General features: G+C 39.9%; 1 protein-coding gene, 1 long non-coding RNA gene and 1 pseudogene across 2 annotated transcripts in view; 1 reads left to right on the top strand and 2 right to left on the bottom strand.

Annotated features, from left to right (window-relative positions):
- LOC144300671 (uncharacterized) overlaps positions 1 to 24,369 on the top strand; it is a 36,981-nt gene extending 12,612 nt beyond the window's left edge. The window contains exons 2-4 of the long non-coding RNA XR_013367455.1: positions 10,160 to 10,281; positions 22,884 to 22,955; positions 23,686 to 24,369. This is a non-coding gene — a long non-coding RNA (uncharacterized LOC144300671). The remainder of the gene's footprint in view (positions 1 to 10,159; positions 10,282 to 22,883; positions 22,956 to 23,685) is intronic.
- On the bottom strand, positions 2,693 to 5,117 carry LOC144300132 (negative elongation factor E pseudogene; annotated as a pseudogene).
- SNAI2 (snail family transcriptional repressor 2) lies at positions 20,719 to 24,426 on the bottom strand. The gene is made up of 3 exons (XM_077876986.1): positions 24,246 to 24,426; positions 22,881 to 23,426; positions 20,719 to 21,980 (listed from the first exon to the last, which is right to left on the bottom strand). Exons 1-3 carry the CDS (start codon positions 24,322 to 24,324, stop codon positions 21,799 to 21,801), a joined length of 807 nt encoding a protein of 268 aa, XP_077733112.1. The 5' UTR covers positions 24,325 to 24,426; the 3' UTR covers positions 20,719 to 21,798.
- Between the last annotated feature and the right edge of the window lie 280 nt (positions 24,427 to 24,706).

Here is a 24,706-nt window from a genome sequence, read left to right as displayed (position 1 = left end):
TGGAGGTTAGCTCAGTAAGCTAGGAAAGAGGTACTAGATAGAGGAGTGCTTAGCATCTGTGTTGCAGGGGGAAGGTACCCTGCATTTCCCCCTAAGCAATCTGGAGCTGTGGAAGAGTTTAAGTGTTTGGTGGTAGGATTCAAGTCAGGATTGACTTCTGTGTAGTGATCATTAGGAAGCTTTCACCAGAATGGAAGGATCTTGTCTAGCAGCCTCTGATGGTTACCCCTCTTTCTGTGTGGTCCTGGTCTGGCGATTCAGACAAGTCTTAGGGTGCAGGTTCTGGTGTTCTCTGTTCAGGCACAACTACAGCTGCACAACTCAGAGGAGGGCAGGTTTGCGTGTGGGAGCTTAGGCTACAGCCAATCACCTGGCCTTCTCCCAGGTGACTGGCTATTTCCAGAAGGCTTACAGCAGCATGTCCCAGGTCTTCCTGTGGGGATGCACTCACTTTTGGTAGATCTCACACTCAGCCAGATGCTGCTGTGGCCACCAAGAGCCCCACTCTCTTCTGCCTGTCATGGGGCACCAAAAGCTTTACTCTTGGTATTTCATTTAAGAGAAATAAATATAGTCAGTATTTACCTACAAAATTATAATATTCTATATGTTTTTCCAAAAACATATGGCCTGGTTTACAGTCTAACCCTGAGGAAAGGAGGTTAAAAGGAGACTCTGGGTTAGGAGATGCTATCTCTCCTTGGGGCTCACAACAGCAGGTGGGGAGGAAGGTCTGACCTGATTTCTGTGTTTCTCCCAAGCTCTGGCTGGCCAGCCAGCCACATGGAGAGACAGCCTGACATCTAACTCTGCTGTTTCTGGCTGTCCTAGCTCCATGGCATGGCAAGTGACTTAGTGTTCAGTGTCCCTATCTATATAATGGAAATAAAACAGCTCTAGCTCTGGGGATTTTCATGAGAGTAAATAAAGTTATTTTATTAAGATGCATTGAACTATGTTTGAAAATTAACACATTATTATTTCTTTATTGTGATATAACACTCACCCATATCTGTTGAATAGATGAAGAAGTGAGAAAATAAATGGAAAACATGGTACTAAAAACACATTTTGCTTATGACTTACTTTATAGTCTGTAACTGCATAGGATGACACAGCTTATCAATACTTGGCTTAAAACATACAGTCTCACACATGCACATATACCACATATACACATCCTGCTAGAAACAATCTAGTTGCTTACTCTAGTGAATAAATGAGCATTCTGCCTCATTCTGACTACTATTATTTGTTCTCCTATGACTTTGTTCTTAGGTGAGTCCATTATGGGGATGCACTGAACACTGTTTGTTCACCATAAAAAGTACCCAGGTATAAGACCACGTACAGTGTTCATGCAAAGTCAATTTGAAGAGTTTTGAGGGTTTGTAGAGATTGCTTTCAGCCACATAAATCTGGAGTTGTGCATCTGGGGTCAGGTAGGGTCAAATTTGATTATTAGACTTATAATTTGTGGTTGAATAAATTGGCATTCACCTGTGTTGAATGTCCTGATGGTGCTGGGTTGTTGATGTGGCCTGCTTCCCAGCTACAGCCCCTGCAGTTAAAGTGCTATGAGTCAGTGTGTGGTAAGCACACACGAATACAGGCATCTGGCTTGTGAGCTCAGAAACAGGAAAGCTTCCACTGGCTCTAAGTGGAGTGACCATCACTGTATGGGGCTGGAAGGAGAGAGCAGGAAATTGGTCAGAGATCTTTTCCCTTTGAGGCAGGTTAATATATCACTTCTAAATTAAGCATATGGCTATATTTGGTAGTGCAAAATGTAGGGCTGAAGAATAAGCAACTTACTTTATGCAAACAGATTAGCATATCATGTATACAGTTAGGCCTTTCCTGTTTCCAAGCTTTGGGGCTCAGCATGAGAGCTCACCCATCACTGACGTAGTGCTGAAGCCAGGTCCTACCATCTTTTGTTGGGACAAAAACCCTAGTTTGAACACAACATTCCTAAACGTTTTTAAGGTTGTTTGTTTCTGAAGACTTTAAAAAGATCCTCATTTAGAACATCAGGGTAATTAGATGTAAAATGGTGTCCATAGAATCAGCAGTGGGGCCCATTCCATCCATGGGTAGCCTTCCTAGCGGAAGTGAAAGAAATGCCTGGAAAACAATACAGTCATTGTAAGTGGAGCCTCCTTCAGGGCCTTCTGGGGGCTTCACAGTGGGAGATGACAGCCACTGGTCACAGGATGGGTAATTTCATTGGTTCCACTCGCTGGTCACAGTGGCACATGCTGGTCAGTCACGCCTCAGTCAGAAGACCTTGGAAGTTAACATCCATGACAGCATGTGTTATCTCTTGTCTCTCTGATGATGGTCATTCTAACAGTGGGAATGTAAATTAGTTCAACTATGGAAAACACTTTGGAGAACTCTCAAAATTAAAATAGAACCCCATATGATCCAGCAATTTCACTTTGGGGAATATATCCAAAGAAAACAACAAAAAATATCTTTTAGATATTTAGATATGGTCTCTGCAGCATTTACAATAGACCAGACAAGGAAACAAGTGCCCATTGATGGACACTTGGGTAGAGAAGTTGTGGAATATATATATATATATATATATATATATATATATATATATATGTTATAATATATAATATAAGTTATATATATATATATATATATATATATATATATATATACACACAATGAAATATTATTCAGCCGGCAAACAGCCCTTGCTGGCTTTGAGCTGTATCAACTCTACCTGGGTCCCATTGAGCTCAGCAATGGCCTGATCTTCTGATTTCATCTTTTTGTAGGTCACTAAGGCACAGTTTCTGGGTGGGTCCATGGAGAGATTGATGATGTTTCCAAAGGGAGAGAATGCCCCAACGGAAGATGGTGGGCATCATGTCATCTTCATACATCTAGAGTGTATTCCCATTCTGAGGGGCCCTGCATTCATGGAAAGAATATAACCTGTGGAAAGGGCCTTCTGGTTCTTGATCATGGTCCCTATCTTTGTCTTCATTCTGCTCATGACTGTGGTTGCAGCTGTAGCTTCTGGGAGGGGAAGCTCAGGAACAGGAACCACCACGTTTTTCAGAACACCAAAATTCTGAGGGGTCCACTGCCTCTTCCCTATCTGGCCTCAGTTCTCAAAGCCCATCATCGGAAGACACAAAACTCTCATGCAAATATTTCCTCTAGGGGCATGTGGACGACTTATGCAGATCATCATGGGCAGATTATGCTCCTTTGGAATGTCTGGAAAGTGGAGACTGGCCTCTCTCAGGGTCCTCTAACTTCCCCGCTTGGGTTTGAGAGCTTCTGAAGCCTGAGTTCTTGGTCTCAGCCTTGAGGGCACTGACAGCTCTTGATTTTACCAGCTGCTTTGCCTGCTCTGATGCCGTGGTCAGGTCCACCACAGGCTGCTCTGACAGCAAGTGTTGAAACCACCTGGGTTGGCTCTGCTGCTACTACTTTGCTTCTTCAGAGCCAGCCAAACACTTTGAGTTTGTTAAATTTCTTCTGCAGAGTCTTCTCCTCCTACAGGGTTGATCACCAATGTGGTAGCTCCAAAGAGAGTGGTAACCGAGATCCTGCGATCACCCAGCACACCCATGCAGGCCAAGAGCTCCTGTATCCTAAAGCTCTGCAGGTGACATGTGGTGGCAAAGGTCCCAGTAATCTTGGAGATGCCAAAAGTGCCACTACTCCTTGATTTCTACCCTACCGAATGTAAAGCATTATGGAAGAGGAAACTTGCTTTTCTGATAGTTTTTAGTCATCAATTTGAGAAGAAAACAAAGCCAGCTTAATGTACAGTACAGATCCAAACTAGATTGTGGAATTAAGGCCAGGGAAATCTCTGGAGACTTGGATATTATTACCAGAGAAATTCCTTTGCAAAGAGGTATTGTGTAAAGATTTATTTAATGTTTGCAAATATTGACTTTTTATAATCTGACCACTTTTTTCTTTTCTTTTCTTTTTTTTTTTTTTCATGGAGAGATTTTAAGCTACTTGTTCATTAAGATGCATAATTCAAAATTAAGTGAAAAATGTAAGGTACAAGGGCAGGTCATTATGATTTGGTTTCTATGTACAAAGGAAATCATTACTAAATATTAATGTTTGTAGTATTTATTTTGAAAGAATATACATTTTAAAGAAAAGAAGAAGCAATTAGTTGGATTTTTCTGATTTGGTGAATAATATGCTAAATTTAGGGTAAAAATGTCAGGATGAGTATGGTGGTCTGTTTTTATAGAAAATGGAAGTATAGCACAACTTTCTTCTTAATGATTTGCAGAGACAGAAATTCAGTTGTTACATTATATTGAGCTTGGACAGTATTATTGCTTTGGGGGGTTATGATTTAATCCATGTCACATGTGACTCTGTGTAGCAACATAACATGTGAAAACAGGCTGCTGAAGCACTTCAGTATGGTTCTGTGCAGTTGCTTATTACTAGCACTTCATAGAGAACTCATGTTAAAGGTGGTAAATGAAATAGACACCAACCTCCAAACTTCTACTGCCTGCTGGAAATTATGCTGGTCGAAAATATCAGGAAATTACTGAAATTTTTTCTCAAAATTAGAATGTAGGTAAGAAGAAGGAATAAGGTGATAATGATGATAGATTTAGCCTGAAGTTGAGTTTTGCTTCTCCTAATATAAAAATGGTCATAGTACCAACTGTCCCGGGTGGATCAGCATGATTTCCACCTTAGTAAGTTAACAACAGAGGCACCTTTCAAGGTGAAGGGTTACACACAGAGCTTACCTCCTCTGCCTCCTGTCCTGTTAATATAGATTGCTGGCAGGAGAGTCAGTTCTGTTTTGTAACTAACAATTCCCCAAAAGAAAATAATTATGCTAGTATGCAAGAACAGTCCTGTGAAAAACACTGATAACAGTGGGCATCTTCAGAAAACAAATTTTATTTCTTTCAAAGTAATAATTTGGAATGGTTGCATGTGTAATCATTCATTTCTGAGCACTTTTCTCAAAACAAAATTTAGATTTAGAGTCGTACCTTCCAGATCAGGTGAGTATCCAACAGGTGCTGAAAATTCTCCGTTACACTGAAGTTTAAAACTATGATGGCAAAACCTCCCACAAAGGACATCTTTTTATTTGCTTTTACAATTAGCATTGTAACATGTTTATCTCTGGCTCAGATCTGTTTTGAGAAGGTAAGAAAATATTTCTCAAGTGAATCCAAATATTCACCAATCTAATGGGAAAAAAGTAAAGATTACTTAAACCTTCTCCATTTGCATCTAAGGCAAAGCTTTAGTACATAATTCCATTTTCTTTAAACATTTCCCAGAGATAATTTTCTCATTCTCCAGCATCCTTCTCCAGTCCATGTGGGAAAGTAGTGTGGCCTTCAGGCTCGTCCTCCCCCAAGCTTTTGCTGCACAGGGCAGGAGCCAGAAGAACACAGGCAGGTGTCAGGCTCACTCCTTGTTTTTGGTGGTGTCCCAAACTCCACAGAGTACAGAGGTCCAGGAAAAAAATGTGAAATCAGCCACCCAAGTCGAATGGAAAATTTCAGGATGTTAGAGAATATGGGGACAGCTGATGGCTGAGGTCATGGCTCAGAACGATTTTTTGGTTTACCTGTTTACCAAAAGCATTTCATTCATTCCTTTACAAAAAAAAGAAAAGAAAAAGGAAATGAAAACTTTCAAGAAGAAAAGAAAAAACAGTTGTTAATCTATTTTGACAAGCAGGATAACAAGTATCATTTTGCAAAATTTATATTCATAGATTTAGCACGATCTGTGTGAACCATATGACAGATCTCTAGAGTTTTTTTTCACTCCTTGTTCTTTGTGTCATTTCTCAGAAATCACTTAAGTGTACATATTTGTAAGGAATTTGAAGCCATCATAGAACTAGAAATAGACAAATAGGTAAATATTTAAATTCATTTGAGAATTTTTGTTTTCAGAGAGGCACAGATACCCATCATTTAGTTGATAAGCATTGCTGCTATGCCTTAGGGCTTTCAAAGAGGTTGCTGAGGGATTTGGGAGGAAATGGAAGAATGTCAGGAGAGAGCTCTCCATTGGCTTTTTGGTCTACATAGAGAGAAACAGAGGATATGACGTTTACTCCAATTGACATAAATCTCGTCTTTGTGTTCTTTATATTCTATACTCCTCCTATGGGCCTCACTGAATTACTTGTACCTCTCCACAGTCCCAGTCCCTACTCAGAGCTGTCTCCCTGCAGCAAGTAGTCAAATACGTTAGGTGGAATGTTCTCGCCGGGGAGCTTCCCCCACAGAGTGTGTTTTCAGGGAACCAGGGGAAACGCCATGGGCTGGCAGTCTAGAATATATGGCAGTGTCCATGACCTAAAGATTCCATGTGGTGTTAAATCCTTTCGTGTGAGAACTCCCTGTAGTTTTCTTATGTTAAAGTAAACTTTGAGACTGCAAGAGGAGGATATGGTATACAGCATGTGACAGCATTTTGACCAGAGAAGTCTTTGGGAAGCATCTAAAAAGATTCATATTTTCTGGAGCACAGTTTGGAAACTGGAGCCAGGCACTAATTTTCAAACTTGTTCAATGAGTGCCTTGGAGGAACTTTGAAAAGAAGCAGAGGCAGGATTCAAGCCTATTTCAAGAAGAGTCTTTCTTACTCATTTCTTTTATATATCTGGCTTTTCAATGACTAAGCTTTTCTTTGAAGAAAGGTCTCCTTGACTACAAAAAAAAAAAAAATTCTAGAAATATTTGTGGATGTTCAAGACTGAATCTCAATGTCAGCTATTTTTTTCCCCCTCTGGCTTTGCTACTCCTAAGACTTTCTTATGGTATTTTTGGAATGAAACCACATATTCAAACTTGAGTATGAAATCCAAAAGCCAAAAATGTCTGATATTTTTTTCCCACAAGTGCGTTAGAACCATGAGCAAATGAAAGGACTCCCTCTTAGTGGGAGATCACTGTGGGAGCTCAAGAAAAGGAAAGAAAGATGAAGGCAGTTCTTTTGATTTATGTATAAATTCCCCATGTAGTTCATTAGTTGGACACTTAGCTGAGCACCAGGCTGTCCTGGGCAGAGGCTGTAAGTCACTGAATTCATCACAATGGTCACCTGCAACATGGGGAAGCTGCATTCCAGGGACTTGCTCCAGTTAGATGGACTTCTACAAAACTGCATCACTATTTCTGGATAAAGGAAACACATTAAAAATTGTGATTTTTTAAATGATTTTTAATCATACGCCCAAGAAAACAAGCAATCAAGTATGAAATAGAACACATGATCCTTGAACACCAACCTGGGACCTTATATTTATATTGCATTTTCCTAAATTTCCAGACCAAAATACATGCACATTATTAAGCACAAGTTTAAATAATAATTTAGGGGAAAAACAATAAAGGCTGGTAAATAGGCCTGGTAGTGTCGCATGTCTGTATCGGATCTTACTGCCTGCAGCTCAGTATCTTCCAGAAGCCCACTCTCTGGGTGGAGCAAATATATCTGAAGGGATAGTTAAGATAACCCCTAGTAGGATTCTATAAAATCAGTTCCTAACCTTTGGGGATTTTTTTTCTTTCTTTTCCTTTTCCTTTTTTTTTTTTCTTTTTTAGTTACATACTCTATAACTTGCTCTGGGCAAAATTCTCTCATAAGGCTGTGGGATAAATTCAAAATGAGTAGCAGAAATGACAACTTATCTTTATTTCAACATGGAAATGTGGTTTCTCCAGATGTTTCTAATGTTCCAAATAGGGATTTCCAAAGACTGAACACTGCATCAAGACTGCCAGCCTAAAGGACTGTACATAATCATGGTGCTTCTCTGTGTGTGTGTGTCTGTCTGTCTGTCTACCTGTCTCTCCCTCTCTCACACACAGACACACACACACACAACACCATAAATGTAGACAGTGACGTAAGTCTATGCACAAGTAAAGATCATCTGAGGTGAATCAGAATTTTCCTTCTTTGACTAGTGACTGATCACACTTAGACACAGATAATAGGAAACTGCCTTATTTGTAGAACTGTTAAGGGTATGAAAGAATATTAAACAACCCAGAGCATTGAGTGGTGGGTGAGTCACTCTGAAGGGTGGTTTCCAAGACCACAAGAAATCAGGAAGGCAACCTATAAGAAACATCAAAAGCACACACCACACTGTAGGAAAATCCCAACTATGCTCTCCTCCCTGATATATAGGGGAGAGAGAAAAGAAAGAGATGATGAAAGAGCAAAAGACAGAACAGAGACAAAGAAGTCTCACGAAGTTAAAAACGTGGTTTTTGTTAGAATCATTGTTATTATTGTTTTAATCATGCTTTTAACTTTTCTCTGGGGAGATATGGAAATGGTGGCCAGAGCATAAGGATTTGAAAAATGCATAAATGTAGTGATACTTTGCTTAACAGCTGCATAGGGAAGGGCTATTTGATTATGCATAGATATACTTTTGTGCTTTGCATTGTTTCAGCCGTGAGGTGTTCTATACTACCTTTAAATGTTGACAATGAGAAGTTAAGTCATCCCCATAATTGATTAGATCATGCCTCCTTTGGGGCATTCATTCAATAAAAAAGGTTCTGTTTGTTTGTTAGATCTTGGGATTATGCAAGGCATTGCAGGGTAAAAGTATGACCCCTGACTTTACCTTTAAATTTAGAATTCATAGTCTAGTGAGGAGCTAGGCACATAAGCAAACGACTGTAACATAAATTATGTATGATATGCAGTGGGATATGGATAAGAAACTCTACACGGGCCTGGGAAAGTCGGGGAGACTTCTTAGGGGAGGCAGCAGTTGAATGAGGTTCTAAGAATATGTAAGAATTAGCCAGATAGATACAAGTAGAATGGGCACTAGAGGAAGTAGGCACAGTATATGTAAGAATTTAGTTGGTTTAGGAAACTATAAATTGTTTGTATTTCTGTATATAAATCAATATAAATATAAAACAAAACAGATTATTTATTGAGGAATCAACAAAAGCTTATGGGTTTGAGAAATATCTTAACATGCACAGAAGTTGCCTTTAGTATGATGTGCTAAGAAAATATTTTGTTTGAATTATCTTATTTTGCTATATTTTGCTATGTTAGAAAGATCGAAAGCTAAAACTCTGCTTTGTGACTTTTCTGCCATCTTTCATCCTGTTTGAAAAAGAAGGGTGGGATAGTTCCGTGAAAGCAATGCAAAGACGTTATTGCTTATCCAACAATATTATGTTTCCTTTGGAGTTGAGCCAGTGGGCCAAAAATACTTTCATATTAATTTTTTCTCATTCATCATGGACTCAGCCTAGAGCCACAGCCATACCATATATTCTTACTCAGAGAAGTTGAGGTTTAGTCAGAATTATTTGAGAGTCTCTGCACAATCCCCAAACAGGCATTTCTGAATTTCTAAGATCCTCCAGTGTAACTTCTCCCACCTTTTTAAATAAATTATTTATTTGAGAGAGAGAGAGAGCACAGAACGAGCGAGAACACAAGTGTGGAGGAGAGGCAGAGGGAAAAGCAGACTCTTTGCTGAACGGTGAGCCTGATGCAGGACCAATCCTAAAACCCCGGGATTATGACCTGATTTGAAGGCAGACACTTAACCAACTGAGCAACCCAGGCGCCCCTTCTCCCAACATTTCTTTGTGTGTTGAGGCACAAATAGCCTATTGGGGAACAAATTATTTAATGTGGCTAATGAATTGATCATGCTGTTTTTGTGGTAGAAAAGTCAGTTTCCTGGGTTCTCCTTACATATATTAGGACAAAGTTATTTGTAATAGCAAATAAACAGAACACCAGAAACATCATTTCTTAACTTCTTTATGGGTTCTGAGTGTTTACCTATTACTTGACCAAACAATCATATGAGTACTAGATACATAAAGGCAGTAAGAACAGTGTAGAAGTTAAAATATGGTTTTACTGATTTTTTTTTTCTTTTGATGCCCTCCACAGATGAGTTAGCTGAATCAAGTTGCAGTTTGCTTCCCACTCTCTGCCTAATGGGATTTATGGTTGATAATGCTGAGCAGGGGCTAATCTAAACCTAAAAGCCCAGTAATTATTTTATTTATTTATTTTTCATGTTTTTGTTATGGAAAGGAGAGTAAAACCTGGTACCTTATTAAATACAAGTCATTTTTCTCTTTCCTTTTGTAAGTGATATAAAGATTGGTGGTTTGGTACCTCCCTGGATTAAATGGGCTGATAGGGAAGAGCTGAGTTGGACACCAAGGGGTATCAGATGTCAACCTCTAAAGTGGACTTGTTGCCAATATTCAGGTAATTTTTTTGTTTGTTTATAAGTATTTTCAAATTTCTTGTCATTTTAAATTGAGTTAATTCAAAAGTATTGCAGACCCTAGGCTTAGAAACTAATCTGTATAGACTGGCTCCGGAGAGCTACAACATCTGTGTGTTTGAGTCACTCACACAGGCAGTAAAGGACTTTCATAATAAAAACTATATACTCAGCACCAATGGGACACCAACTTCCACTTAGTCTAAAAACCCAGAAGCTATCTATGTTCCATTTAAACGTTAAAAAGTATTTTTAAGAAAATAGTTTGGTTTAGAGATTATATTTTTCAATTTCCTATATTAAGAATTTGAGATTTCAAGTGATTCAGAATTTTAAGTGCTGTAATTCACATAGTGGTAAAAATATGCTTCTGAAGAGCAAAAGGCTATCGCTTATCACATTTTAAAAGGTCTTAAAAATGACCTTTTGACCTTATATGACCTTCCGTGTGCCACTTTTGAAGGGTATGCTTGACTGAGGCTGAGGACTGTGGTCTATAGGTGGCATACAATCCATTCTCTGGAAGGCAAGTGTCTCAGAGCAGCAGGCTGCGGCCAGCCCTGCTACTCCTTCCTCTTCTTGGCTTGGCTTTTCAGACACCTCAGTACTCAAGGACACTCTCATTCTTGTGGGCAATCCCGTAGGTATCTATCAGTGCACGTGGCAGCCAAGCACTTATTTCACTTTCAACAAAAGGGTTAATATGTTCTAGTAACTTACTGCCTTTGTGTTGTGTCCAGTCACAGGGAAGAATTTTGACAGGAAGAATTCATGGGTATCAGTAACAATTGTATTTACAAAAAAACAAAACAAAACAAAACAAAAAACAGTGAAAATCCTATTTCTAATATTCCTTTTCAACTCTGCTTCAAATATTTTTCTTCTCAGGGCCCTTGGATGGCTTGGTTGAGTGACCAGCTCTTGGTTTCTGTTCAGGGTCATGGGATTGAGGCCCCTGGGGTGTGGGCTCAGTGGAGAGCTTGCTTAAGATCTTTTCCTCTCCTCTTTTTGCCCCTCCTCCTGTTCGTGTTCTCTAAATACACAAATAAATAAGTAAAATCTTAAAAAAATACTTTCCCTCTGCATGTCAGTTTAATCTGCCTAATTGAATGAAAATTATTTTAATTTTAAAAATTACTTGATCATTGATACAGACCCAGATAAAAGACATAGAGAACAAAACAGTAGGAGTCAAACTTTGGGCATAGATTGTAAGATAGAGTATTCTGTCCTTCGATTTTTAATTTTTTTCTTATTCTAGAATTTATGCTTACTTATATGCGTGTATGGTATATAAATGCATTATATAGACAGTGCAATTTTTTTTCTTTTTTTAAAAGATTTTATCTGTTTGTGAGAGACAGAGAGAGAGAGAGAGAGAGAATGGCAGAGACATAGCCAGAGGGAGAAGCAGGCTCCCTGCAAGGAGCCGTTGTGGGACTTGATCCCTGGACTCCGGGATCAGAACCTGAGCTGAAGGCAGATGCTCAACTGCTGAGCGTCCTGACAGTGCAATTTTCGAAGATCATGCCAAAATCATTGGATTATGATGGACTTTCTGAATATTTTAGTAGTTTGTAAGTCTGAGGAACATCATTCTGACTTTTTCACCTTTTTACATTATTCTGGGTGAGACAATGAAGCTTATGGGCATACTATCTATATATTTTAATCTATTACGATAACAGTTCATTCTCTGATCATACCCATCTTAGATGATTTTTCTATTAAATAGTGACAGGGGGTCAGTAAGAGAGAAGGATGGTGAAGAGAATGCATCTTTCTGACAGACAAAGGTAAAATAATGTTTCATTAGGTAATCAAGATATTTTTGTCTTTCATCTAGTATTGGTAGATTGGTAGACTTAAAACCAGTTTCAACTTTAAGAAAAAAATATAATGAGCTCCATTGTGTGCAACACTGTGGCATGTGCTTGTCATAGATTTGTGCAGTACCTTTGCCTCCAACTGGACTCAGGAATCGTCCCCACTGTGCACAAGATGAGACTGAGCACAGTTCTCCCCACTGACTGCACCTTGAATCCTGGTCTGATTATAGTTGCCATACTACATTCTGTGCTGATATAACAAGCCCTGAATGATCTGTTAGACTGTGGCTGCATTGATTAGTTTGTTTTTTTTAATAGCATCATGCATATTTTTATTGCCCACCATTATTTCAAATGGCCCAATGACAATTTTTGTAGGACAAATGAAAATGCAGGCCCCTTCTTGTTTAAGATTTGAAACTGGGGTAGGGGGAAGAAGAGTAGCTGCCTTTAAAATCAATCAGGACACCTCCATGGAAAATTACCTGGGTTGTTTCATGGTTGGCAGGAGCAGAGAGGGAACTGGCATCCCCTGAAGAGGCACACGCCCGGCCTAGGTCCGGCCAGCACCCACTGGCAGGAGCTCAGCCCTGCAGTTGTCAAGATTTTCCTAAATTGTAAAAATCTAAAAGTTACATTTTAGAATCGTCTTTTCTTCTAATTCCTTTTTATTGCTTTCTTATTGCCTCAGGAAAGCAGTAACACAAAAGATCCTTTTACATCTTTTGATTTAAAATGCAGAATCCAATAGAGGCTTGTCTGGCTACATTCATGGAGGAAAATCTGTAGGTGATCAGTGTTCATCCTGCAAGTAAGAATCCTATTACAGCAAACAAATTTGTTGATTTTAGCTTCAAAATTCCTAATATATTAAGAAAATTGCCTGGATTCTCACCCAATTTAACTTTATATAGAAATCATTATAGCTATGGAAGCTATAACTTCTTTCTCTTTAATTACATTAAATAGCTTTTCATTGTGCAGGGGATCGTGCACCCCCTCTTTCACCACTCTGTATTTTATAGCATATATTTCCAAACTCTTTGAAAGCCCCTGTGCTGTAAACTAATTTGTTAAAGGAATTTATAAAGAATTTGGGAGCTTTAAAAAAGGGTTGTCTCTTTCCTTTTACATTATTTTCACTAAGAAGTCTTATTCAATACTTCTTTCAATTGTGTGCCTAATATAGTGATGAACTGGCAAACGACCCAATGCAATGTATGGTAGTGACAAAGACAAGGGATTCTAAACTTCTACACTACTTGTGATGTACAGTTTATCATCAACCTTGACAGCTGAGTCTCATGTCTCTGCCCCAATCCCCCACAGCTGGGACTCTGTCCTTCTCAGAGTGTGGTCCCCAGACCTGCTATAGCAGCCTCACCTCAACTGTTAGAAATGCAAAGTCTTAGGTTCACTACAAAACTTCTAATTCAGAAACTCTGGGGGTGGGACCTAGCAATTTGTGTTTTAACCAAGCTTTAGCTGATCCTGGAGTCTGAGAGCCACTGATGCAACCCCATCCCTGCACCTTTGTTTTCCTTTTCCCTCATCGATGGCCTCTGAAGCCTCCCTTCTACTCTTATGGCGGCACCAAGACTGTTTCCATCCACATAATACTGGCTGCCAGAGAGAGATGGGCTAGGCTTCTCTATTTCTGCTTTTGTCTTCAAAGCAAGAGGGCTGGAAAAGTGTCTAGTCTAGTCGGCTAAGGCAAATCAAGGGCATAATCCTTATTCTAGCTGCAGTAGACAGATGAGAAGGAAACCATTAGTCACTAATGCCTTAGTGGGGAACTTGTTGTACGTTGTTGGTCTGTACTCAGAAAAATGTCTTTATCTGTGAGTAGGTACATACAACTTATAATTATGATCAGTTTGCTCCCTGGAATACACTGGAAAGGCACATTGAGAGAAGGACAGAAATACATAGCTCCATGACCAAGCAGATACCACAGATGGTGTCACTGCTTACCGCCTTTAGGTCAACCCTCACTGCTCTACCCTACTCTCAGTGTGGCTAGATTTCTTAGTACACATCCAGAAAGGTGGTTACCATGTCCAAATAAAGCATTGGATGAAGGAAGACTAGGCTAATTGAACTTGATAGGTGGCCACATTGAAAAGGAAGTCCATACTAGTCCAATGTTGACATTTAGAAATAGATGCCAAAGTGATGATTTATGGCTTTTTGTACTGTATTGCCTGCCCCTAAAGAGCTTACATTGTTTTTTTACCTATTTCTTTGGTGAATTCCTGTTGAATTTCCTTCATTATAATCCAAGCCTGTGCTTCATTTAGATTTTGTACACTTAGGATGTAGTGATATCTATCTTATTTTGTTTTAATAACCATGGTTTTAAAATAAGCTCACTTTATAAAATAAGAGCATACAATGTGATCGGTACATTGTCAATAATGTGAAATAACTTCATTAAATTGTACTATTATATAAGAAATAGGGCAATCCTTCAATAGCACTTAAATAAAAAGATATTAAGTTTAATAATCTGTTGTCCTTTTATTGAATTCTGAATAATTTTAACTATTATAAAAACATTTAAAAGAGAGGGAAAGACTCTGATCACTCTCAACTAAGCTCACTCAAAGCTGGCAGTTCTACACTGACAGAGGCAAGCCAAGCAGACAAGGCTACAATGCTGCCTCCCCTCCCCACCCCGTGCTCTGCTCATAAAGCAAGAGTGTCACTGAGAAATTGAATCACTGTCCCCACCACTACCACTGAGCAGTGGTTAAGAGACTTTGCCCAGGGGGACAGACAAGACATAAGAACAGAGAACTTCCAAGTTCTATTATGACTTTATTAGAAACAGAATGTTGAGAAGATCAAGCCTAAGGGCACTCTCAAAAACAATAGATTTTGGTGGTAAGCAATTAATAGGAGATTGGTAGCTTCATGAATAAACTAAGCCATTAACCAGCTAGTTTACCAGAAAGAACCATAGAAAAATGGAGGCATGAGGAACCCACCTGGGCTAAGAACAAACCTCAAAGACTGGTCTGACAAACCATCCCTGGAAAGGGGCCTTGCATTTAAACTGCTAAGGACTTTGTGGGAAGCAATAGAACAATCACCCAGAAATTAGTGGAGCTTAACATATGGATGTGATACCAACAAAAGCAGACAACTGACAGAGAGATGAGGAAAAGAGAAGATAGTCAAGGAGAGACACTGTCATCCCAGGATGACTGTGCCCGTGCCATGCACCACACTTGAGGAGCAACCTCAGAGGTTTCACACCTGCACATGTGCACACACATACACTCAAGCCAAGAGAGGGAGAGAGAGAAAGGAAGAAAGAGAAGTTACTTGTCATCAATTCGGAGAAAATAATTTTCTTCTAAGAATGTCTATTAATAATTTTGCAGGAATATTAATAAATAATAAATTGTTAAATTAAAATGACATGAAAAAATAAACAAAGGAATTGAAGAAAAAATACAGCAGATAACTCCCACTTGGCAAAATGTTAAATATTTTAAAAAGATAAACCTGCAGGAAAAGCCTAAGCAGCTTGCTCACCCAACATAGCCATAGGCATCCCTGAAAGAAGCCCATGAGTAGTTCAGGTAGGAGCATATCTCACAAGGGAATGTCCCCCACCCTGAGGGATAATGGAGGGGAGGGCCCAGAGGCCTCCTGGCAGTGAACCCCTCCCTCCCACTGCACCACTACCATGGTCAGCCTCATCAACATGGGTAGTCCTTTCAATTTGGAGTAAATTGCACTTTGAAGCTTCTCTGCAGAGAGGAGGGAAAAGACTCCTTGGTGTGAGTGGACTAGAAAGAGCCAGTATGCATTTCTGGGCCCTCCTCCAAAGGGTGAAGGTCTTCAAGACTGGAGACATACTCAGAAAATTGGAGCAGAAATAGGAAAACCAAACCATGACCAGGTCACCTCGTTAAGTAGGTCAGGGATCAGCACATCAAGTGATTTGTGGGGAGCAGACAGGTGAGGAGAAAAGAAAGCTGGCTTTGGTGGAAATCTATCTTATCCTGTCTCTCCCTGCCCCTGCCTTCAGCCCGGCAGACTCCGAGTGCAGGCATATTCCAGCCCCCACCTGCTGATTAATCTGTCTGCTGCTAGACTGCTGCCTTCTGGATCTTTTGGCTTGCTTTAGATGAGGAACTCCGGTTGGGTGGGGAGAGAGGCAAGGGGCTAGGAGTGGAGCTTAGGGTTAAATCTTGGTTAGTTGAGGTGAGATATAAGGATCAGCAGCATGGACATCACCCAGAAGCTGGCTAGAAATGCAGACTCTCACACCTCTCCCAGACCCACCAAATTTAGATGTCGACAGGACCCACAGGTGATCATCTATGCACATTGACACTCAACAAGCCTGAGGCCATGACTGGACCTCAGAACTCACGGGTCAGTGACACTATATATGGTTAAAGGTGATAGCCACTTTTACTGTCCTTTCTGACAAATCTAAAGCAAAGTCTTAACATAATACAAGAAAATTTTAAACCTCTCTATATGAGATAGATAAGTAGCCAGACATGTTGGAAATCATAGGAAATATAATTGCCACTCATTTTCTTTGTAAGGGAATGCCATTATTTTATTCAATCCATTTATTTCCTTTCCACTCCTTAGAATTAAATATTGCTACCTCCTAACTATGTAGTAGAAGAAATAGAAGAAGTAGTGCTCCTTACCTGGGAGGGAGTAATTTCCAGCCCCAGAGTCCCCCCATCCCAAAGGCTAAAATGGATGAATGACTGATTTGTACCTCTGGCCACTGTCTACAAAAACTGCCTAGTGATACTTCAAAAGGCCTCACAATTTTCTCTAGAAATTTCCAAAAGAACTGGCTGAATGGCTTAGACTGACTATCCTAACCAGAGGAGCTTAATTAAATGAGCTAGTACACAAAATATATGAGTGCCGGTCCTATATTCACAGCAACTCTCCCACTCACTGCTATAAATACCTCACCAGTCCCTTTGGAGTTTGTGGACATGGATATGCTGCCGTTTCCTCTGCTAATCTCTCATTGTTTGGGGGTCTGGCTAAGTGCCACAACGGAAAAGTTGCCATGCTTGTTGCTTTTTTACATGCATGCTTTCCACAAAGTAATTATTACTTCCTGGAGGGCTGAGAGGCTGAATCTAACTTTAGCCAGAGATTTACTCCTATGGTCGTAGATTCTCTACATTTACTACTAAAAATTAAATGAAAGGTTTTTCCCTCCTTGTGTGTCCATCTCAGGTAAAGGGAATACTTTTGTATTTCATCTGCCTCTTACGAGATTCTCGACAAGAATGACAGAAAAGTCATCTTATTTGAGAACTGTTACTTCCGTAGATGACAGAGCACTCATTCTCAAATTAGTTTTGCTCAAAATGTTTCTCATATCTAAAGTAGGGACAATTTCTTGGATGTGGATCTTAGCCAGGGAAGCCTTAGACTTTTCAAAATTATAATTGCCTTATTACGCCAGAGTGTCCACATTTTAGTGGTGAAAGAAATGACTGTTTAGCTTGGAAGACTTTTTAGGCCAAGAAGATAAAAGCCCGGGTGAGGAGTGTGTGTGTGCGAGGGAGTAGCAGTGGCCTTCAGAAGATGAAGTGTTAATGTACAGAGGATGGAGACCAGCTGCTTTTCATCTCCACAGAGAACAGACCAGAGGAAATGGGGTCCCAGGCACCAGGAGAACTTAGGGAGGTTGTAAGTGAGCATGTCATGACAGGGAGGGTCCAAACTGGAAGAAGTGGAGCCAACAGGATTTCTAGAAGGAAATTGAGAAATGGTCTTGAAGATCGTTGTATATAATTGCATCATTCCTGAATAATGATAGTTCCTAAATTCGCCCTTAAAATATTTAATTTCAGAGCACATTATCATTGTCCTTTTCAACAACTCTCTTCACATGGCTACAACTTACAAATCACCGCGCTGACTGTAGCTCAGTGGCCTCTGCATTCCCTTGGTGCAGTGGAACAAGTAGGGTCTTTGGAGCCAGAAGAATCTGGATTTGATTTCAGTGTTGCAACTTACTGCCTTTCTTATCTCGGCTCCATTATCCAGACTCTCTGTAAAATACCAGCTTCATAGGGAATTTTTTTCCATTGAAGATGACTTATGTGGGTTTCCTAATACAAGAGCAGGTACACACTAAGCATTTGATAACACTGGGTACCTGATATTATCTACAAGGACTGTGTTGTACTTCATTGTGATACCTCAGAGACTCAATTCCTATTTTACACTTAGGAAATATAGACACCAAGGGGTTAAGTAAGTTACATAAGGACATAAAGCCAATAGGTTGGAGGCAGTGATTCAGTGAATACATATGTTGCATTTAAAAGCTGTTTCTTTTTTTTTTTTTTTTTAAACCAGACCAAGCTCTCTCATATTATAGGAAACCAATCATGAATCCTGGGAATGTTTGTCAGCATATGTGCCTATTATTAAAATCCACAGTTTCCAAAATCCAGACTCTCAGAAGGCCTAACCTGGCCCATATGCACTGTACTTGCCCCTCTTCACTTCTTCTGAGTATCTGATCTATTGGGGGGACATCTGTCATCATTAAGTTAGGAAACATATTAGTAAATTTTCTTGGAGGATATCTCAAAAACCATCAACACACTTTGCATTAAATGGGGATACATTGGATTTATTTTAGATCTGCAAGCTATTTTTCACCAATTTCTCTTATTTCATCCACAAACATTTGTTGATGTCTGTGTTCCAGATGATGTATTGGGTACTGGGAATTTATGCTTAAAGGATACTCTGGTGAAAAAGAAAGGTATCAACAAACAACTACAATTAGGTGAGATAAGTACTATGTTATAAATGACACAAAAGTCCCAGAAATAGAAAATTTGGGAAAGTATTTCAGAGTCAACAACATTTGAGGACTTAAGTGCTGCAGAAGAGCCGATATTGAGTCAAAGACCTTGGTAAAAACATTAACAATGCTAAGCAACTACTGAGGCATATTTACAGAAAATCTTCACATTTTATGTACTATAATTCAAACTCATGTTACTTTGATGAAAGTAAGATATTTAAGCATGAATGAAGTTAGAATGGTAAGGATAAAGTGGAAATATATTACAACATTATTATCATTAATTCTTCACTAAGAAATTAAACCAATGAACAGACTCTTCCTTTTAGAAAATTTTATGTTTTAATTTTTGGACACCAAAAAATGACTTACCTATAGATCCACATGAGAGAGGGAAATGTAGGTAGATGTGGTTCCTGGGACAGCCAAGGAGATCACTTTGAAAATGCTTGACTCATTCCCATTTGCCCTTGCAAGATATTCCTACATATTAGCTGGCCTGAAGCTTTCAGGCAATCTTTTTTGTACTAACTGAAGTGGTCTTTCTACAACCTTAGACTACCCAAGTCAAGCTATGAGCCATTTCTTTTATATTTATAAATTGCTGCTCTGAATATTTTTGCCTTTGAGTTATATGTCCTTAGATATAAAAAAATGGAAATTTAAATTAAAAGTTTTTTGTTTTTTGTTTTTTTTTTTAGTCAGATGCACACTTTTTATATGTTGGCTAAAACTTAAAATGTAATGTATAGTGGAATGTGTGTGAACATTAAGGGAATAGCATTGGTACTTTAGGTCACTTACTGATGTCCTGAAACTAATCTATTTGAGACTCTAGTTCTGCCTTTTATTTGTATCACAAGGCCATTAGAAGGAAAAATAATAGTTCTGCAAGCTCTGAGCATATGAGAGAGAAGTGCTTAATGGTAGCAGGAACTATCCTTATAATGGGTTTGGAGTTTAGAGTCAAAGACACTTTGGTAATTGTCCCAATGACTATATGGTTAACAGTTTTACATATGAGTTAGAATCCAAGCATTTGGCAAGCATTTACTTGTATATGGAATGGCTGCTTGTGTTATATTTTATGAAGTATATCTTGGATTTGGGTTGGGGCTTGTTCAAAAAACTATAAATGGAAAACTTAACTTTGTATTATTTAGCCCCTGCTTCCAATAAACCTATCCCTTCTTTTATGTCACTAAATGTAGGATTTTCTTTGCATGGTTTAATTTTCCAACTTGTGCAATTTATGATAAATCCATTTTTCCTGACCTTTTCATGCAGATTTTCTATTTTTTCTTACACCTCATTAAATGATATTTTAGAAAAAAATTTTAAAAAATTAAAATTTTCCAGTGGTCTATGTAATAATCACTCATTACAATGGGTGATCGGAATTTTATTTCATAAAGCAACCTAATAAAATCATCATAAATAAAAAGTTTTGGAAAGTATTCTTAAGTATTAATAGTATGAATATTTTTAGTACTCAAAAAGTGTGATTTTTTTTGTTAAGGGAATATATTAACAAACTACTACTAATGTGATATTATCTTTTTGAATGTGGTAGTACTATCTTAAGAGTAAAGAAAAAATACTAGCAGTATACTTTATTATAACCTAATACATAAAATGACACTTGATATTTATAAAAATGCTATTCACCTTTTCTCTTATTAAGAAAGAAACAATTCTTTGTAGTTTAATACTAATCGCAAAGTAAGTAAAGTCTCTGAAAATAGCATACAAACAATAGATTTTAAATCAAAAATGTTTATTGTAAAAAAGGACCTTTAAAATTGTTTTTTAAAAAAGAAACATTGATCTCACAAATCTTCAGGTTGTTTATAGGCATCAGCTATAGACAACATTTCACTTTCATACAAAACTCATTCAATCATATAAAAATAAACACAAATTTACATTGACTCATCATCTATACAATTACTTTAAAAAGGCACTTGTAAAGGTACTGTACGGATTGCATTTGTTGTATGCATTTAAAATAGTTTAAGTACATTACTGAGTTTCTAAGAATCCTTTCTTGCACTTATTCCCATCTTTAATTAATTTTAGAAAATCATTAAAAATTATTTTAAAAGGTAAGACATAGAGCATGCACCAGGAATGTTCAAAGCTAGTCTTTCCCTCCTCCCCCAAGGTGCATACTCCTTATTGGCATAAACAAAAACAAAAACAAAAACAAAACACTCTCAGTACATTCTCCTGTGTTTTGTTCCTGTTCTTTTTTTTTTTTCTTTCTCTTTTTCAGTATCTCTCTTAAAAATACAGTTTAAAGCATTACAGGTAATCAAAAAAGGCTTTAGTTCAACAATGATAACCAGACATCAGACATGTAATGAAGTAAACTTGGAATACTTTATAAGGCACCTGAGATAGCGTCTGGCAAATTCTCTTTCTATAGGAAATTCTATTACAAACTCTATTACAAAGCAATACTGTTCTTTTCAGTTGAAATGATTTGGCAGCAATGTAAATCTTTGCATTCTTTCTTAGTGAGAAAAGATGCAATGTGCTTCTTTGCTTCAGCTTTTGAAGAGAAAGATTCTTGTCTTTTATCCTCTCAATCTAGCTGTCAGTAAATATATAGTAATTTTAAACTTCACATGGAAAGGATTAACTTTGAACACATGGATTTTGTGCTCTTGCAGCTTTTAGTGTGTGTGTGTCTGTGTGTGTGTGTTTGTGTGTGTCTGTATGTCTATACACATTATTTGGTCAGTAAGCATAAGAGAAAATGCCTTTGGACTTTTATTTGTCGTTTGGAGTCGGAGTGAAGAAATGCATTCTGTTTGAGTAAACATTGATTGCGTAACTCAGTGTGCTACACAGCAGCCAGATTCCTCATGTTTGTGCAGAAGAGACATTCTGGAGAAGGTTTTGGAGCAGTTTTTGCACTGGTATTTCTTTACATCCGAGTGGGTCTGCAGATGAGCCCTCAGATTTGACCTGTCTGCAAATGCTCTGTTGCAGTGAGGGCAAGAAAAAGGCTTCTCCCCTAGGGGTGAGGGTGGGGGTTGAGAAAGAAAGACAGTCAGTGTTTTTAGAGGAAATGTAAAGTCAGATAACGTTTATGAGTAACAGTCACATTTTGTCAAAAAAGAACTTAATTAAAATTCCCCATAACAGATACTTATTTTCAGACCTGATCCTTTAAGATAAATTTGAATATTGTATTAAAAAATCACACCAAGAATATTGTTACTGCTGCCAGTCATGTAGAAATATTTCATGTAGTTCTAGGACTTTCACTTATTAAAGCTTTCTGCTTCAGCAGGTGCAGCTAATATTGAGCTCCTCCCAACATTTCCTAATAGTTCCCCTTTTCCCTCTTTCTATTATGACTAAGATTGGATAAATGCCTCGGCTCCCCGCAGGATGATTTTGTACTAGGAATAAAATATTCAGCAGCAAAAACCAAAACATAATAAAACAACGGGGAGTAAATTCAATTCTAACTATCCAACTTGCTATGGGGTGACAGCACAGCAAGAATGTAACCAGCTGAAAACTAAAGGCAAACCCCTCACCTATCTACCAAACCGGTTGATTAAGATAGCAACATCTGTGTTTGCTGAATATTGGGAGCAGTTTCACAGAGCACACATTCAAGTACATCTTTCCTGATTTTCTAACTGATCTTTGAGATCAGTTCTGATCTGAATCAGCTTCTGAATCTACTTTCCAAAGTCTAAATGCTGTTTGCAGTCTCTGGAGCAGAGCTTGTTAACAAGAAATGGAGCATTCTGCTCTAACAACTTTTTGAGTCATCAGGAAGTAGCTATACATGATCATCCATCATTAAAAACACTGTGTCACTACTTAATGCAAATTCAACGGCCAGCCCAGGGCTTCACTCTATCAGACAGTAACATTCCTGTCTGTGTTTTTCTCTTACCAGTGTGAGTTCTAATGTGTCCTTGAAGTAACCAGGGTCTGGAAAACGCCTTGCCACAGATCTTGCAGACACAAGGTAAAGTGTGGGTCCGAATGTGCATTTTAAGGGCGCCCAGGCTCACGTATTCCTTGTCACAGTATTTACAGCTGAAAGATTTCCTAGACTGGGCATCACAGTGCAACTGCTTATGTTTGGCCAGCCCAGAAAAAGTTGAATAGGTTTTATTGCATAAATTGCACTGAAACTTTTCAGCTTCAATGGCATGGGGGTCTGAGAGCTTGGATTGTAGTCTTTCCTCTTCATCACTAATGGGGCTTTCTGAGCCACTGTGGTCCTTGGATGAGGTGTCAGATGGAGGAGGGGGACTCACTCGCCCCAAGGATGAGGGGTATCCAGAAAGAGAAGAGAGGCCATTGGGTAGTGGGGAGTGGAATGGAGCTGCCGTAGTCCACACGGTAATGGGGCTGTACGCTCCCGAGCTGAGGATCTCTGGTTGTGGTATGACAGGCATGGGGTAACTCTCATAGAGATATGGGGAAATAATCACTGGGGGAAAGAGAAGGAAAGGAAGGAAGATTAAAGATTAAGGCAAAAAAAATAACTTTGAAAACACACTAGGAAGCTACTTGCCAGCACAGACACACACGCGCACACACACACACACACACACACACACCCAGGACTCTATGACGAAGTAAATCGACTCATTTAGGAAGACAGGCATTGGTAAGACATTTCATTTCCACCCTTGCTGCTACATGGTCACTGTGCTTTAACGTACATCTAATGTCCCTCCCGCACGCAGGTGTGACGGGAGCTGTAACATGCTGTGCGGTGCGGAGGTGCGCCAGGTGAGCGCCCACAGTCTCCGCCGAGGGGGAAACACCCGCATATTCTTTTAAAGAGACCGAGAAGTCGTCTACCGTTTTCTGCATGAGCCCTGCGCGTGTTCTAGGATCGTGAGTACAAAGATACGCGCACATGAAGCTGCTCTCTGGAGGGAAGGAGGCTCTTACACAAAAAGGCAACGATTCATCATTTACGTGTTGCGCCGCTCATGCTCCGCGCGCTCGCTCTGCGTCTACGTGCGGGCTTTCGGCAACGAAGCTGCAAGAGTTGAGTGAAGTTTTCCTTGTCGGTTAAGAGCCCCCAAAGTCTTGAATTAAGACTCACCCCGAGCGACCTAAAGAGTCCTAACTGTCCTTGGGGTACTGTTTGGGAGGAAAGGGGCTCTGTCTTCGCTTCCTTTGTGACACTATTGGAACCGCGGCGCGCCACGGGCCTAGGGACGGGCAGACGCCCGGCGGGTGGTGCGAGGCGGACGGAGGCGTCGCCGTCCTCAGGTCCACGTATCCACTGCTTTACCTGTGTGCGTGTCCAGTTCGCCGTAGTTGGGCTTCTTGGAGGCGTTGAAATGCTTCTTGACCAGGAAGGAGCGCGGCATCTTGCGGGCGGGCGGCGGCGCGGATAACGGTCCGGGGCGGGCGCGGCGGGCCCTAGAGCATCGCGGCGCGGCTCGGGCTGGGGCCGCGCTCGGGTGCGGCGGGCGGACGGCGCCTCCAGTCGCCCGGCTCCTGCGCCGACTGAGCGGGGCTGGGCCGGGAGGGCCCTTTTCCTCGCCTCTGCGGGCGGGCGCCAATCGCCGCGGGGAGGCTCAGGTTTCAGCCCCGCCCCCGGGACGGCCGCGAACCGCGGAAGAGTGTGCGGCGGGGCCGGGCCGCTGCGGCGCAGGACGGGCGCTCCGCGGGGCTCCGGCGGGCCGGGGCCGGGCGCCCGACAGGCTTGCGGGGAGGTCGTCCCGCCTCGGCCTCGCCAGGCTCCCTGCT

This window comes from Canis aureus, chromosome 28 (assembly GCF_053574225.1).
Source record: "Canis aureus isolate CA01 chromosome 28, VMU_Caureus_v.1.0, whole genome shotgun sequence".
NCBI lineage: Eukaryota > Metazoa > Chordata > Mammalia > Carnivora > Canidae > Canis > Canis aureus.
Note: the sequence above shows the minus strand (reverse complement) of the source record. Positions and strands in the feature narration are given on the sequence as shown.